Source organism: Podarcis muralis, chromosome 7, assembly GCF_964188315.1.
Source record: "Podarcis muralis chromosome 7, rPodMur119.hap1.1, whole genome shotgun sequence".
Classification (NCBI taxonomy): domain Eukaryota; kingdom Metazoa; phylum Chordata; class Lepidosauria; order Squamata; family Lacertidae; genus Podarcis; species Podarcis muralis.
In genome coordinates, this window is record NC_135661.1 from 1,226,774 (window position 1) to 1,243,949 (window position 17,176).

General features: G+C 48.7%; 2 protein-coding genes and 1 long non-coding RNA gene across 3 annotated transcripts in view; all 3 read left to right on the top strand.

Annotated features, from left to right (window-relative positions):
* Nucleotides 1-13,460, top strand: part of LOC114589881 (uncharacterized) — a 75,067-nt gene extending 61,607 nt beyond the window's left edge. Inside the window, exon 14 of the mRNA XM_077930978.1 lies at nt 13,287-13,460. Coding sequence (XP_077787104.1) covers nt 13,287-13,421 — 135 coding nt within the window. The 3' untranslated portion in view covers nt 13,422-13,460. The remainder of the gene's footprint in view (nt 1-13,286) is intronic.
* LOC144328307 (maestro heat-like repeat family member 5) lies at nt 172-12,381 on the top strand. Its single transcript, XM_077930976.1, has 12 exons — nt 172-274; nt 8,488-8,555; nt 8,701-8,869; nt 9,935-10,076; nt 10,154-10,272; nt 10,386-10,535; nt 10,738-10,880; nt 11,034-11,148; nt 11,260-11,396; nt 11,569-11,688; nt 11,820-11,934; nt 12,202-12,381. Exons 3-12 carry the CDS (start codon nt 8,780-8,782, stop codon nt 12,379-12,381), a joined length of 1,311 nt encoding a protein of 436 aa, XP_077787102.1. The 5' UTR covers nt 172-274; nt 8,488-8,555; nt 8,701-8,779.
* Nucleotides 13,461-13,626: 166 nt separating the features above from the next.
* LOC144328309 (uncharacterized) lies at nt 13,627-14,566 on the top strand. The gene is made up of 2 exons (XR_013393493.1): nt 13,627-13,701; nt 13,948-14,566. It is a non-coding gene; the product is annotated as an uncharacterized LOC144328309 (long non-coding RNA).
* The last annotated feature ends 2,610 nt before the right edge of the window (nt 14,567-17,176 follow it).

Below are 17,176 nucleotides of genomic sequence, written 5' to 3' on the forward strand. Positions count from 1 at the left end.
TTGAATTTTTTGTAGGTGGGGTGGGGTGGGATGGATGCTTATTGGTCCAACGCCTGACTACTTGGTTACGCTATACCTGATGAATTTCTGCCTGCAAGTCTGTGGAAGCAGCTTGCAGAGTGGGGCACAAAGGAGCATAGTCTTCTCCCTTGGACTGTGCCTCCGGGTGCCCTGAGACGGAGTGGTGGCAGCATTACCATTTCTGTGGCGTTTTGTTTTGTCAAAAAGTAAATGGCTGCTGGCCTCCGTTCCAGAAACCTGACCCACATGGAGGGTAAGGGCAGGTGAGGGAGGGGAGAGTGGCCGGAGCCCCTTTACTACAATCGTGGCCCAAAAACGTGGTTTCGAAGCACGGATCCTCATGGATCCTCACGCTTTTTGCATTAGGCCACACCTAAATCACTGTCAAATCACACATCATGGCCAGGGGCACAGCATCCACCACAAAAAACTAAGATCTACGGCTTCCTGGCCACTCCATGGCCCAAAAACGTGGTTTTGAATCACAGATCCTCATGGATCCTCACTCTTTTTGCATTGGGCCAACCAAAACTCACTGTCAAATCACATATCATAGCCAGGTTCACAGCCTGCACCACAAAAAATTCGGATCCACACCTGCCTGGCCATACTGTGGCCCAAAAACGTGGTACCGAAGCATGGATCCTCATGGATCCTCATGATTTTTGCACTGGATCAGCCCAAAGTCACCATCAGATCAAACATCTTGGGCATGGGCACAGCATCCACCACAAAAATTACGGATCCATGGCTTCCTGGCCACTCCATGGCCCAAAAACGTGGTTCTGAACCACGGATCCTCATGGATCTTCACGCTTTTTACATTGGGGCACCCCAAACTCACTGTCAAATCACACATCATGGCCAGGGGCACAGCCTGCAACACAAAAAATTGAGATCCACGGCTTCCTGGCCATACCGTGGGCCAAAAACGTGGTTTCGAAGCACGGATCCTCATGGATCCTCACACTTTTTGCACTAGATCAGCCCAAATTCACCGTCATATCACACATCATGGCGAGGGGCACAGCCTGCACCACAAAAAACTGAGATCCACGGTTTCCTGGCTACACCATGGCCCAAAAACGTGGTTTCGAAGCACGGATCCTCATGGATCCTCACGCTTTTTGCATTGGGCCAACACAAACTCACCATCAAATCACACATCAATGTCCAGGGGCACAGCCTGCACAACAAAAATCACGGATCAATGGCTTCCTGGCGACACCGTAGCCCAAAAACGTGGTTTTGAAGCACGGATCCTCATGGATCCTCACACTTTTTGCACTAGATCAGCCCAAATTCACCGTCATATCACACATCATGGCGAGGGGCACAGCCTGCACCACAAAAAACTGAGATCCACGGTTTCCTGGCTACACCATGGCCCCAAAACGTGGTTTCGAAGCACGGATCCTCATGGATCCTCACGCTTTTTGCATTGGGCCAAACCAAACTCACTGTCAAATCACATATCATGTCCAGGGGCACAGCCTGCACCACAAAAAACTAGTATCCACGGCTTCCTAGTCATACCACAGCTCAAAAATGTGGTTTTGAAGCATGGATCCTCATGGATCCCAACACCTTTCGCCTTGGGCCAGCCTAAACTCACCATCAAATCACACATCGTAGCCAGGGGCACAGCCTGCACCACAAAAAACTCGGATCCACGGCCTCCTGGCAACTCCATAGCCCAAAAACGTGGTTTTGAAGCACGGATCCTCATGGATCCTCACGCTTTTTGCATTGGGCCAACCCAAAGTCACTGTCAAATCACACATCAATGTCCAGGGGCACAGCCTGCACCACAAAAATCACGGATCCATGGCTTCCTGGCGACATCGTAGCCCAAAAACGTGGTTTTGAAGCACAGATCCTCATGGATCCTCACACTTTTTGCACTGGGCCACCCCTAAATCACTGTCAAATCACACTTCATGCCATGGGGCACAGCTTGCATCGCAAAAAATTCGGATCCACGAGTTCCTGGCCATACCGTGGCCCAAAAACGTGGTTTCAAAGCATGGATCCTCATGGATCCTCACACATTTTCCAGTGGGCCAACCCAAACTCACCATCAAATCACACATCAATGTCCAGGGGCACAGCCTGCACCACAAAAATCACGGATCCATGGCTTCCTGGCGACACCGTAGCCCAAAAACGTGGTTTTGAAGCATGGATCCTCATGGATCCTCACACTTTTTGCACTAGATCAGCCCAAACTCACCGTCAAATCACACATCATGCCCAGGGGCATAGCTTGCACCGCAAAAAACTCGGATCCATGGGTTCCTGGTCATACCATGGCCCAAAAACGTGCTTTTGAAGCACGGATCCTCATGGATCATCACGCTTTTTGCATTGGGCCAATCCAAACTCACCGTCAAATCACACATCATGGCCATGGGCACAGCCTGCACCACAAAAAAACTCGGATCCACGGCTTCCTGGCCACTCCATGGCCCCAAAACATGGTTTTGAAGCACGGGTCCTCATGGATCATCACACTTTTTGCATTGGGGAACCCCAAATTCGCCCTTTGTTCAAGTATCTTTTTTCAAAAATAACCACAGATCTGACCACAAACATCATGGATCTACTGCTTCATGGCCCTGGCCAGATGCTACCCTGGATATATTGGCCAATTTTATGGTGGGTGTGCTGTGATGGAGGAAACGGAGTCGGCTGAATCTCTATCCATTAAAGATGGGCGCCCAATGGCTGGGCCAGAATGATTTCAGTTCTGTTTCCCAGCTCCCAGCTCTTCACCTGTAGCTGCCATCAGGAGTCCCTTTGTGATCCTGGATGCTTCTGTCTCTATGGAGGCATTGGTCACAAATGTAGCCAAACTGGAATTTTTGAATCTATGTCAGGTTAGGCAATCGGTACCAAAGTTGGAAACAGAACTGTTAGATCCCAAAACTAAGATACTTTCAAGAATGTATAACTTGCTGTTAAAATGGAATACTCAGGATGAAACGGTGAAATCTGCTATGATTAAATGGGCACAAGATGTTGGACATAACATTATGTTTGCTGACTGGGAACAGTTGTGGACCACAGGTATGAAATTTACGGCATGTAATGCCTTAAGAGAGAATATTATGAAAATGATATACAGGTGGTACATGACACCAGTCAAGCTTGCAAAAATCTATCATTTGCCCGATAACAAATGTTGGAAATGTAAAGAAACTGAAGGTACATTCTTTCACCTTTGGTGGACGTGCCCAAGGATTAAGGCTTTCTGGGAGATGATCTATAATGAAATGAAAAAGGTATTTAAATACACCTTCCTGAAGAAACCAGAGGCCTTTCTCCTGGGCATCGTAGGCCAATTGGTGCCAAAGAAGGATAGAACTTTCTTTATGTATGCCACGACAGCAGCAAGAATACTTATCGCAAAGTATTGGAAGACACAAGATCTACCCACCCTGGAAGAATGGCAGATGAAGGTGATGGACTATATGGAACTGGCGGAAATGACCGGCAGAATCCGAGACCAGGGAGAAGAGTCGGTGGAAGAAGACTGGAAGAAATTTAAAGACTATTTGCAGAAATACTGTAAAATAAATGAATGTTAAGATGATGTTGGATTGAAAATACGCGGTATTGGTAAAAAGATTAATAAGAATATGTAAATACGGATTGATAATGTTGGAAATACATAATTATAATAGGTTAAGATATTGAGTAAAGATAAATGATAGAGGGTAAGGATTTGCTGAAATGATTTTTAAACGGGAATACAAAAAGGGGAGGTGTGAGGAGGTCAAGGAAATAAGGAAATGAGCTGAAAGATATTGAAAAATGGATTTATTTTTTAATCTTCCTTTTCTTCTTTCTTTCTAGTTATTAGTTTTTTTCTTTTATATTCCCTTTTTCTATGTGTGTTTTTTGAGTTAATTTTTGTTTTAAAATTTATTTATTCTGTAAACTTATGATTTCTGTAAATTTTATTTTGTAAACTTATGTTTTGTGTAAAACCTCAATAAATATTTCTTTAAAAAAAATAATAGCATCAGGGCACAGTCCTTCAATGGCTGCGCTCGTTTCTCTCTGGTCGGGGACAGAGGGTGGCGCTTGGGGGGGAATTGTCATCGTGCCACTCCTTGGTGTGTGGAGTGCCACAGGGTGCGATTCTCTCCCCGATGCTTTTTAACATCTTTATGCGCCCCCTCGCCCAGCTGGTCCGGAGTTTTGGGCTGGGTTGCCATCAGTATGCCGATGACACCCAACTCTATCTGTTGATGGATGGCCATCCTGACTCGGCCCCAGACACACTGACCAGATGTCTGGAAGCTGTGGCTGGATAGTTACATGGGAGCCGGTTGAAGTTAAATCCTTCGAAGACAGAGGTCCTCTGGCTGGGACGGGGCGATATGGGATTGAGGGGGCAACTCCCATCTCTTGCGGGGGTGCAATTAGTGCCAGCATCGTCCGTTAAGAGTTTGGGTATAATCTTTGATACCTCCTTCTCTATGGAGGCGCAGATTACAGCTATAACAAAGGCGGCATTTTTTCTTCTCCGCCAAGCTAAGCAGTTGGCTCCTTATCTCTCTCACCCTGACCTAGCCACTGTGATCCACGCGACGGTCGCCTCCAGACTGGATTATTGTAACTCGCTCTACGTGGGGCTGCCCTTGAGACTGACCCAGAAACTCCAGCGGGTGCAGAATGTCGCGGCGAGACTCCTTATGGGGTCTTCGCTGAGAGATCATATTCATCCGGTACTATACCAGCTGCACTGGCTCCCGGTGGAGTACAGGATCAGGTTTAAGGTGCTGATTTTAACCTTTAAAGCCCTATACGGCCTAGGACCCTTGTGCCCAAGGGACCGCCTCTCCTGGTATGTCCCACAGAGAAATTTACGGTCTGCAAATAAAAACATCCTGAAGATCCCAGGCCACAGAGAGGTTAGGCTGGCCTCAACTAGAGCCAGGGCTTTCTCGGCTGCGGCCCCGATCTGGTGGAACGCTCTGTCACAAGAGACTAGGGCCCTGCAGGACCTGACATCTTTCCGCAGGGCCTGCAAGACAGAGCTGTTCCACCAGGCCTTTGGTCAGGGCGCAGCCTGACCCCCTCCTCTGGCAATCTGCACAGAATTTTGCTTAATGGTTGCCATCAATTTGATTTTAATTAATTTTATAATGAATGTTTTTAGAATGTTGGATTATTCTGTTTGTTGTTAGCCGCCCTGAGCCCAGCTTTGGCTGGGGAGGGCAGGATATAAATAAAAATTTATTATTATTATTATTATTGAGTTCTTCAAAGCCACACACACCTTCAGCTGAAAGCCAAAGTTCAAAGTTCTGGGCCATTTTCGCAGAATACACAGCAATGCTGTCTGAGGGACCAGACTTATCCCCCTTTCAGAAAGCCCTCCGATAGTTCTCAGGATGAAGTCCATGCCTTTGCATAACTAATTTTTTATTTTTATTTTTTTATAATTTTTTTATTAAAGTTTTGAAATTTTTATAACAACAAAACAAAACAATACAGTAATACAAAAAAATAAAAAATAAAAACAAGTATAATTTCAACCCTTATTTTCTTATAACTTACTTCCCCGACTTCCTCATACCTCCCCTTTCTGTATTCCAATTTCTAATTTATTATTCAGCAAATCCTTTCCCTTGTTTTTCATTTAATTTTTAACCTTTCTTTTCTTTTTTACTTATCCATTACAGCTGGAAACCACATATTTTCTAAACCAACGTCATTCTTACATTCATTAATTTTACAATATTTCTTAAGATAGTCCTTGAATTTCTTCCAATCTTCTTCCGCTGTCTCTCTTCCCTGGTCTTGGATTCTGCCAGTCATCTCTGCCAGTCCCATATAGTCTATCACCTTCATCTGCCATTCTTCCAAGGTGGGTAGGTCTTGTGTCTTCCAATACTTTGTGATGAGTATTCTTGCTGCTGTTGTGGCATACATAAAGAAAGTTCTATCCTTCTTTGGCACCAATTGGCCGACAATACCCAAGAGAAAGGCCTCTGGTTTCTTCAGAAAGGTATATTTAAATACCTTTTTCAATTCATTATATATCATTTCCCAGAACGCCTTAATCTTTGGGCACATCCACCAAAGGTGAAAGAATGTACCTTCATTTTCTTTACATTTCCAACATTTGTTATCAGGCAAGTGATAGATTTTTGCAAGCTTGACTGGTGTCATGTACCACCTGTATATCATTTTCATAATATTCTCTCTTAAGGAATTACATGCCGTAAATTTCATACCTGTGGTCCACAACTGTTCCCAGTCAGCAAACATAATGTTATGACCAATATCCTGTGCCCACTTAATCACTGCTGATTTAACCGTTTCATCTTGTGTATTCCATTTCAACAGCAAGTTATACATTTTTGACAAGTGCATGACTAATTTTTTAAAGCGCTCATAGTCATGGATTTGGGATGAGGGGAGATGGCCCATCAATTCGGCTAGGTCTCCACAAATTAGGGAGCGCAAAATTGGCATGTACATTTTCAGGGACACCCCCATATCTCGGCAGGTTACTTCAAAAAGAGTCAGATAACTCAGAACATCAGTGGGGGGCTGATATTTCGGAAATGCCCCCCAGTTAAGGTTGCTCAAAGTTAGCCCCGGAGGAGACTGCCTGCCATTTTCTCCTCGTGGCTCCTCGTGACTGTAGTCATACCTTGGAACAGGATGTCGAGACGCTCATCCCTCCGGACGCAGGTGGTCCACCGCCGCGTATACACGCGAGGGTCTAGGGAGAAATTCCTCCTTCTTCTCCGCCGCGTACCATCGCACCGCTCCACCAGTTTCCCAAGCTCTTACTGGCGAGTAGACCCGTCCTGGGGTGGGGGAACGCCGTCTCACCGTTCTGCGAATGTCGCACGATGGACACTCTCGACGGTAGTCTCCCACAGACACTTCTTGCAGCTGCTGCGGCAGATCTTGATACTCATAAGCCATCCGGCTGACTCTCTGCCCCATAAGAATGGTTTTGCACCCACTCAACCGCATCGCCCTCTGAAAACTCCATCTCTTTAGGCTCTGCATAAACAAGATAGTTCCCTCTAGGACGTGTGGAGGCCATCCCAGCTTCCACTTCCTCACAAGGAGACAAGGGGTGGTTAACTGGCGCGCCCCTCTCTCTCTCCAAGTTGCAGGACTCTTGCCCACCCTTCCAAACAGTTCTTAAGGCGTCCACCAACTCTCTCTCCGACTCGGGATCTCCCGAAAACCAGGAGGCAGATTCCACTCTGGGACTTGGAGGTTGGGAGGGGGGGTTGTCTCTGAAGGAAGGGAACTGCCTTCTCCACCCGGACCCCATTCGTCCACAGTTCGCAAAGTGTATTCCTGGGGAGCCCCGGCTTCCATAATTCCTGACTATCTCTATCCCCCCCAAAAATAAAACGCCTTAGTACACAAAAGATTCGTGCCAATTTAAAATCAAAGTGCCTTTCTGCAGGGAAGTTCCATCCCACCGCTGCCACCATGTAGTAAAGGGGCTCCTTTACTAATAAAAATAATAATAAAATTTATTTATACCCCGCCCTCCCCAGCCAAGACTGGGCTCAGGGTGGCTAACAACCAATAATAAAAAAACGTTGATTAAAATACAATTTAAAAGATTAAGATACAACATTAAAACATTAGGATGCAGCCTCTTCACGGGAGGGAAAAGGAAATAGAAAGAGGGGGAGGGAATCAAACTGATTCTAAGCCAAAGGTCAGGTGGAACAACTCTGTCTTACAGACCCTGCGGAAAGAAATCAGATCCTGCAGGGCCCTGGTCTCATGAGACAGAGCGTTCCACCAGGCCGGAGCCAGTGTTGAGAAGGCCCTGGCTCTGGTTGAGGCTAATCTAACTTCCTTAGGGCCCGGGACCTCTAGGGTGTTGCTATATATGGACCTTAAGGTCCTCTGTGGGGCATACCAGGAGAGGCGGTCCCATAGGTACGAGGGTCCTAGGCTGTGAAGGGCTTTAAAGGTCAAAACCAGCACCTTAAATCTGACCCTGTACTCCACCGGGAAAAGCACTGGGTGAATATGCTCCCATGGCAGAGACCCCGTGAGGAGCCTCGCTGCAGCATTCTGCACCCGCTGGAGTTTCTGGGACAGCTTCAAGGGCAGCCCCGCGTAGAGCGAATTACAGTAGTCAAGCCTGGAGGTGACTATCGCATGGATCACTGTGGCCAGGTTGGGGCGGGTAAGGTAAGCGAAGGTGGAAAAATGTCACTTTGGCTGTTGTAACCTGCGTCTCCATGGAAAGGGAGGTGTCATGGATTACACCCAAACTCTTAACCGAAGGCTTCAATGAATAGAAGGATGAATAAGGTCTCTAAGGAAATGGAGGCCAGAGATTTTCAGTTTGTTTCCCAACCTACCTCGTCTGTGCTTTCCTGATGAACACAAAAACATGAATGGGTCTGATCCATTCTTCACATTCTGATGTTCCTGTTTCTCTTTTCTCATGGACAGGGAATTGATTTTGATGAAGATCAAATATCGGAAATCGGCCTGGAAGATGGGGAGGATCTTCCTCCAAGGTAATCCTGTGCTAATCCCCTCCCCCATAATCAATTGCTTTAAAAAAAACCCCGATCCATTTCTATGGTGGTGGTGCTTGGGGTCTTTGAAGGATGGGGGGCAATAAACCCTTTTGACAAAAGTGCTACTCCTGTCTCCCCTCAGCATCCCAACCACAGCTTCTCTGGATGCGGCTGATCTTCCTCCTGAAAGCGGCAGCAGGGACCAGCTGAACAACAGACTTATGGATTTCGTCGCAAGAATAAAGAGTGGGATGATCCGAAGGAAGGCGCTCCGAGATCTTTGCGCCTTCCTGCAGAAGATCCAGGAACATGTGAGTTGCGTGGCGAGTTCCCGCCTCCCCCACGGAAATAAAGACACAGGACACCAGTATTTTAGGTTAATGGGCAAAATTAGGCCACAACTTTATTGATTACAGGAATTGAGTGGTATTGGCTTAGGCATTGGTCCTATCGACTAACCGGCTTCAGCCTGATTGCTAGAAGACCGGCAAGGGTTAACCACCAGTAGGGGGAGTCCTGCTGATGTACATCAACTAGGAGCTCCCCCAGGGTCACCGCTCGGGGCGTGCCTTAGGCCCACACCTCCATAGGCTTCGGACAGGGCAACGCCCCACGGAATCCTTTACCGGACTACCCTTCGATATGGGGGAAGGTGATGGCGCTTCCTCCCCCCACTCATCTGCATAACAATACCCTTACCAATGCCTCACTGCCAATGCCGAGGAAGTTGTGACAATTTGCTACGAGGTAGGCAAAAAGCCAAATGGCTGGTGCCAATTTGCCAAGTGGAAAAAATTCCTGCCAGGCCCCTTGACGGCGACCAACCGAAGTCCATAGCAATGTCAAAGAGCCAAACCTAAAGGGTGGGGAAACCGGAGCAGCTGGGGCGCTGGGAGAAAGAGGGAAATCCTCAGCCGCGCCGGCCCTAAATAGCGCTGGCCACGCCTCCCGGGCCAGCCGATTGGCTGGCAAGGGAGATGACGCGCCCGAGGATTCCCTGCTCTCGCGGGGGCTGCAAGCCAGCCCCCGAGTACGTGGGGGGAGGGCATGAAGCCCACAACCCCACCTCCTCTCCAGCTCAGAAGTGGCTTTACTGAAGGGAAGCATTGCAACCATGCAGGGCTGTCAAGGCCTTCCGGCTGCTGCTTCTAGGCCCATCCTGCAAGGTGCCCAAGGGACGACCAGGCATCCCAGCACATACTCAATTTGGAGAACAGAGCTGGGCCATAGTGAGTAAAATGGCTGAGAAAAGAAGAAAAAAGCAAAGATTAGGAAAAGAGGGTTTAGGTTTAGGATGCTAAATGTTTTGGAATGTTTGGAATAAAAATGTTATAGGGAAAAATGGTGATCAGTCCCTTCTCTGGGTTTCTTCTCAGCCATCGGCAGTGATTCATGCATGCTCCTATGGCCAACTGGTGGCGATTTCCTGCCTTTGTGCATTGGATCCGGACCCGGAGAGCAGGCAGCGGGCAGCAGAGGCCCTCTGCCATCTTCTGCCCATCCTGCGGTGCAACAAAGGTAAGACTGGAAGAATGCATCCCAGCATGGGGTGGGGTGAGCAAGACCCAAACTAACCCTTTGGCTTTCCTTTGCAGAGACACTGGCAGGAACGTTAAGGAACCAAATGCTCATCATCGGAGCTGAGGAGGTCCTCGAATCCACCGGAGGACCGGTTCCTGAGCTGTTCGTGAATAATAGTTACTCTCTTGTCAGGGTAAGTCGCTGTCTCTCAAGCCACATGTTCTGGGTTCTGCAGAGGCAGCACCTGGGCTTTCTGCTCCCCAGCCCTGCCCTGTGGGCATCTCTGACCTTCCTCTCTCGCTTCAGGTCTTTGGCGCCTTTCTCCCTGCGGAGCAGCTCTTGGAGGCCATGTGCTTCCTGGCCAGAGACCTGGTTCTTGAGAGCAGCTTCGACCCCTTGGACATCTCCCACCTGCTGCTAGATTTCATCAAGCAGTTTGGCGGCACAAAAGTGAAGGTAAGGCGTCTTCAAAGGTAGGAGAGAAGAAGATTCTCCGCTTTGGTGTAGGGGAGGCAACCAATGCTCCCCAGGACCCTGAGTGGTACCTTGGAAGGAAGAGGCTGTGGTGGCACAGGTCAAGGGTCCCTCTTTCAATGAGGGATGGAGACAGCCCCGCTTCCTTGTACTCTCCAAGCAACCCTCTCCTTTTCTCTGACAGGTGGAGGTGCTGCTGGAGGCCTTCTATAAGATCGCCCAGGGGCCTACAGTGCAAGGCAGGAACATGGCCGTCTTCGCGTTCTCCATCTTGGCGCACCACCACCTGGACAAAGTGGTGCAATATCTCCTCCAGTTTCCCTTCGGGTAAGGAGCCCTCCAGGTTCTACTGGGCTAAGGGGGAGGTTGGCAAGCTGCAGGGCTTGCTCAGAAAGCCCTTGCTGCCATTTCCTCTCTCTGGAGCATGGCAGCAAGCAGAAGACTTGAATCTGACCATTGCTCTTCTTTTTGCATTCACAGAGACTGCGAGAGAATATGGAAGGAGGTTTTACCATCGGCCGATCCAGAAAAGCTGATCCATCTCATGGCCGAGCAGCTTGACCAAAGCCCCTTGGCGGAATCTGCCACCCAAGTGGTAAGGACCAACCACCTGCTTCCTGGCTTCCTTCTTCCCAGGGTAATATCGAGGGGTTCCTGTATTCTGCAGAAAAGCAGAGAAAGTGACTTGCACCCCTCTCTCTTCCAGCAACATCTCAGCAGCCTGTTGCACGCCATCCTCAGGATGGAGGACTACAAGGCAGCTGTGCGCCAGAACTTCCCACAGCTGCTGATCGCTCTCCTGGGGATGGTTGTCAACTTCCACTACTATCAGGAATTCCTCGGGTGAGTAGTGTGTTGCAAAGGGACCAATGGAGTCCTTTCCCCTTCAGCCTCGGGGGGTTTCCAGTCCAGCTTGCTTTTCCAAGGGAGGCTCTCCTTCAGGCGGCTGCTGGGGAAGGAATGTGAGTGTGTGCCAATGACCCTCCTGGTAAAACTGGCCTTGCTTTGGTTCCAGAGGGGCTAAGGAAGTTCTGCACCTCCTTCTTGGCACCACTGGAGAGCAAGTGGAGGCGGCCATCGTCGACCAACTTTTCTGCCGGGAGACTTTCAGCCAGGGGTTGTCTGCCATGGTGAGGTAAGAGGAAGAACGCGGTGACCTTCCCCAGTGGCCTGGCAAATGGAGCTGAAGGCACAGGATCGGACTGTGCCCGTTTGCTTCCTGCGGTGTCTTTCCCTTCCTTACCAAGATCTCCTTCTCCATTTCAGAGCCGTCGGAAAGCGAAGCTGGTGGATCCCTCCCATGGTGGAAAGCATCATCGCTGCTCTCGAGGACCAGGATTTTGCCGGGATGCCACAAGTCGCGGCAGCTATCTACATCGAGGTGAGGGGGACTGACGCGGGAGGAAATGGGTGCAGCAAGGAGGCCCTGGCTTGGTTTCTGCCGAGTGTTGGGCTACTTTGAGCCTAAGGACTGTTGCCTGTTTTAGTGCTCCTCAGAGTAGACCCATTGGATTTGATGTACATGGCAAACTTTGGTCCATTCACTTCAGTGGGCTTGCTCTGTGCAGAATTGCAAATGGTGGGCAAAAGGAGAACCTGCCTCAGCCTCTTATCCCTGAAGGGTTTCTTTCTCTTTGGGCCTCTTTAGCTGCTCAGCTGCCGTCTGGAGGTCTATCCCTGTGAAGATACACTGGAGCAGCTCCTCAACTGGCTGGAACACGACTGCCTGGAAGTCCGGAAGCTCAGCGTCAGAGGGATATCCCTGCTTCTGGACTCTGGCATGGCAAGTGATGCTCAGAGGAAGGGGGGGTACAGATCTCGATTCTAATCATGGCCCAGCACTCTTTCCCTGGCACAATACTGAAGGGCCTGTGCTAAAAGGCATGAGGCCTTTCAGACCTTTGAAAAGATTCTCTCTTTTGTGTAGGACCCTTCCTTCCTGAGGGATTCCCTCTCTGATGTAGAAGCTGATGTCCTCCCAGAATTGATAGAGCTGGTAGACCAAGCCTACCATTCCAGGGAGCTGGGAGAGAAAGACCTGGAGATGCTGGCGGCAAGATACTGCGGCCTGGCTGCCCATGTGAGTATGAGGGGAAACATGACACCACACCCAATGGAGGAGGAATGCTTTGGAAGAGGAAGGGTGGGGTTTAGACTGCCATGCAGCGGAGATGTTCTGGCTTCAGGAGGGTGTTCCTGATCTGATGAGAAACACAACCTCTGATATTTTCTGCCTATAGGAGGAAGCCTCCGTCCGAGCATCAGCCATCGAACATCTGGGGCTGCTTCGGGGCTGGGCGAGAGACCAAAGACTTCCCATTACAACAACAGAAGAGGAAGCCATTCACGAACTGGTTGTGGTCCTCATTCACCTCGAAGACGAGGACCTTGAAGTGGCCAAGGTGAGGGCCAAAGAGGTGGACTTATGCAGTAGGAGGGAGGGATTGTTCTCAGGAGCTTCTGAGACTATGTCCCGCAATTTGTAACCCTCTTCTCTTCTTGTGTTGCAGGCCGCAAGGAAGGCTCTTTCCCATCTAGCCCCAGAAGTCAAGTGGTGGGCTCATTCCAACAAATTTAGCCTCCACTTTGCTCTCCACCAGGCTGCCAAGCATCTGGTAAGGTCCCTCTGCCTTTGTTGGCAGCTTTGCCCAGGCATGTCTTTGGGAGTGCAAGGCTCTTCTGCTGCGCTCTCAAGCCTCTCTGATGCCACTTCTCCTTTGTCTTTGCCCACAGAGCAAGACCTTCAGCAAGGGCATCCTTCGGAGTGCTGCCTTATCATGTACGCAGCCGTCTGCCAACAGGCTGCCAGCAGTCTCCAGGGTGGCAGCTCTGCTTCTGGGTAAGTCAAGCAACGTTCTTCCCTGGTAGGGAGGGACAGAAACGTCTTGGTAACAATGGCAGGGAGGATGGACATGTCCCCAGGCCACCTGCTAGGTAGGCCTCCATCTGTGCCCAGATCTTGCTCTGAGTGCTCCGTGAGGGTGGAGGCCTCTAGAGCATACCTGTCCTCCTGCCAAGCTGCCTCTGTCTCCGCTTGCTTTGCACCCAGATGACGTCCCTTTTCTTGCCCTCTCTCTCTCTCTAGGTCATCTGGCTTTCCGGGATGCCAGTTTCATCCGCAATCAAGACATGGCATCCTATGGAACATGTGAGTGAGACGTACGGAGGGCAGGGAGGGATGCTTCTGCTGAGAAAGGTCTTCAGGGGAAGGCAAATTCTCAGATGTATGTTCAGGCAGAAGTGCCACAAGATGAACATGCAAAGAGAATTGGAATGTGACTTCACTGCTCTCTCTTACACACAAACACAGCTGACGGCTGTTTTCATATTGTTGATGGGTGGCTCTTTTCCTGTGCATCTCTGCCTTGCTCAACCTTTCTCCCTTGCCACTCAGGGCTGGAAGAGATGCAGCAGCACGAGGAAGAAGAGCTTAGGCAGACAGGGAGGAGCTGCCTGAACATCGTGCAGCGGGCCTATAGACATCGGAAGAAAGGCAGGGTCCAGCGCTTTTTGAGGAGGCTGCTCCACTGCGTTCACAGGGAACCTTACCCGAAGGACTTCCTGAGCTGCATGCCAGGTGAGTGAGGCATCTGGTGGGCTATTGGGACATCTGGTGGGCTGTTTGGATGGGACGTTTCTCAACGAGCCCCTTTCTCCTCCTGACAGAACATCCGGAGTAGCGCCAGGCCAAGGCAACGTGGACACCAGAGTTGTGCTGCAGAGATACCATCTTCTGCTCTCCGCAGGATCCAGTCTGGACCAGCGCCAGGAACATCAACGCCACCAGGATCGACCAAGAGGAGTGGTGCTGCCCTCACGACCCTCCGTACACAGCGGTAGGAAACCTTTTTGTTGTTGTGTTTCTTGTTGATGTTGTTTTTGATTGTTGATTTTATTGATTTTGAATCTCAGGGTGGTTCACAACACCAAGTATACGAAGCACAAAATAAATAATAAGAATAATCACTGCACAAAATTCATAATAAAAATATCAGAACATAATATAAATTAAATAAAAACATACTAAAAATAGCCACAAGACCAATGTATGCACACTAATAAACAATACAAGAGCCCTGAAACAACACTCCAGCCCACAAATACAAAATCTAAATCAACGTAACACATTTAACAACCATTTAAAACAACCCCACCTTCTTGAAGAAGGCTGATATATTAGATTTAGAAGGTTGGAATACGAGGTTTGGATGGCACGCCTACCTAACATACAACAAAGTGGCAGTGCATAAGGACTTTTAAAATCATATACAGTGGTACCTCGCAAGAGGAATGCCTCGCAAGACAAAAAACTCGCTAGACGAAAGGTTTTTCCGTTTTCGAGTTGCCTCGCAAGACGATTTTCCCTATGGGCTTGCTTCGCAAGACGAAAACGTCTCGCGACTTTGTTTCCTTTGTCTAAAAACCGTTAAAACAAAGGGTGCTTAGCTTGAACAGCTGCAGTTGCGACTTGACTTTGAGGAGCAACTCTTAGCACGTGGTTTGGTAGCCTTTTCTCAGACTTTGCTCACTTTTGAAGCTTTTCCAAAACTTACCATTTGGTAAGTTAAACTTTTAAAACTTTTTTGGGGGGTTTTGGATTTTGGGTTGGGGTGTTTGGGATTCAAGGACTTGGTGTTGTGGGGGGGGTTGCGATAATCTGGGAGCTTGTGGGGCTTTTTTTGGAATTTTTATGATTTTCTGTGACCATTGGGCCAGGTTGTTGTTTTTTGAAAATTTTTCTGAGTTTGAATTTCTGAGTGCTGGCTGGCTGGGGGAACAGTTGGAGAGGTTTCTGCAGGAATCTGGGAGCTTGTGGGGCTTTTTTTGGAATTTTTATGATTTTCTGTGACCATTGGGCCAGGTTGTTTTTTTCCAAAAAAAAACATTCTGAGTTTGAATTTCTGAGTGCTGGCTGGCTGGGGGAACGGTTGGGGAGGTTTCTGCAGGAATCTGGGACCATTGGGTCATGTTGTTATTTTTTGAAATTTTTTTTTGTCTGGGTGGGGGAACAGTTGGGGAGGGGTTTGCAGCAGTTGGGGAGGGGCAGGGGGAGCAGTTGGGGAGGAGTTTGCAATTTCTGTGTGGTGGGTGGGTGGGTGTCTGTGGGAGCAGTTGAGGTTTTTGAAGACATTGGTGATTTTTGAAGCTTTTCCAAAACTTATTTTGCAGCCATTTGAGGTTTCTGAAGACTTCGGTGATTGATTGTTGAAGCTTTCCCAGAACTTCTCTTGCATCCATTTGGCAAGTTAAACTTTTAAAACTTTTTTGGGGGGGGGTTGGATTTTGGATTTTGGGTTGGGGTGTTTGGGATTGGTTCTGGGTTTTAATTTCTGTGTGGTGGGTGGCTGGGTGCTTTTGAATTTTTTGGATTTGAAGCACATCACTGATTTCTTTTTCTTTTTCTGAGTTTACGAAGGTAAGAGCTGTGCTGCCATGGGACCCAAGAAGACTGCTGCTGCGGTGGCCGGCGAGAGGAAGAAGGAGAAGGTGACGCTGGAAATGAAGAAGGAGATCATCCGGAAGCACGACGGCGGAATGCGTGTGACGGACATCGCCAGGGAGTACGGGAGGAATCCATCAACCATCGGGACCATCCTGAAGATGAGGGAGAAGATCCTGGCGACTGATGCAGCCAAGGGAGTCACCAGGATCGTGAAGAACCGCCCAGCTGTTCTGGAGGAGGTCGAGAAGTTGCTGCTCATCTGGATAGAAGAGAAGCAGCGTGCAGGGGACACAGTGTCTGAGGCCGTCATTTGTGAGAAGGCCAAGGCCTTGCACGCTGACCTCATCCGGGAACAGCCAGGAACCTCAGGCGAGCCAGAAGTCTTCAAGGCAAGCAGAGGTTGGTTTGAACGGTTCAAGACAAGATCTGGCATCCACAGCGTGGTCAGGCATGGAGAGGCTGCCAGTTCTGATGTTCCTGCGGCTGAAGACTTTGCAGCGGAGTTCCTGGAGGTTGTGTCCTCCAAAGAACTGAGGGACATTTGTCAGAAGTGGAAAGATGTGCAGGCTTTTGCACAGTGGCACCACCCTGACAAGGACCTGACACGTGACCTTGCGAACACTTTTGATACGAGGGTCATGTCGTCTTTCAGGGAGGTGCTGAAAAGGCGGATGAAGCAGCAGACTATGGACAGGTTCTTGAGCAAGAAGCAAAGAGTGGAAGAGGAGCCTTCTTCGAGTGGTCCCCCAGAGTCTTAGAAAATGTACTGTACACTTTGTTGATTTTTAAATGTTTTTCTGTCATGTTTATAAAGTTAATTTATTTTCCCTTCAATTTTTGAACTGCTCTTTACAGTATGTGTGACTTTAAAGAGCAGTTAATAAACTGTTGTTGTACCAAATTTGGCTTTGTTTGGACTTTTTTTGACCATAGGAACGCATTAATTGATTTTCAATGCATTCCTATGGGATTTCGTGATTCGCAAGACGAAAAATTCGCTAGACGACAAAACTTGCGGAACGAATTAATTTCGTCTTGCGGGGCACCACTGTAGTAAGAATTTCATTATACAAGGTCTGGGATAAGTACTACAGACTATTAGAGCCCAAAATACCCTGGTGGGCATCCCCAGTGGAGATGATAACGGTAAAAAAGACAAACATGGGCACAAATTGGGCAA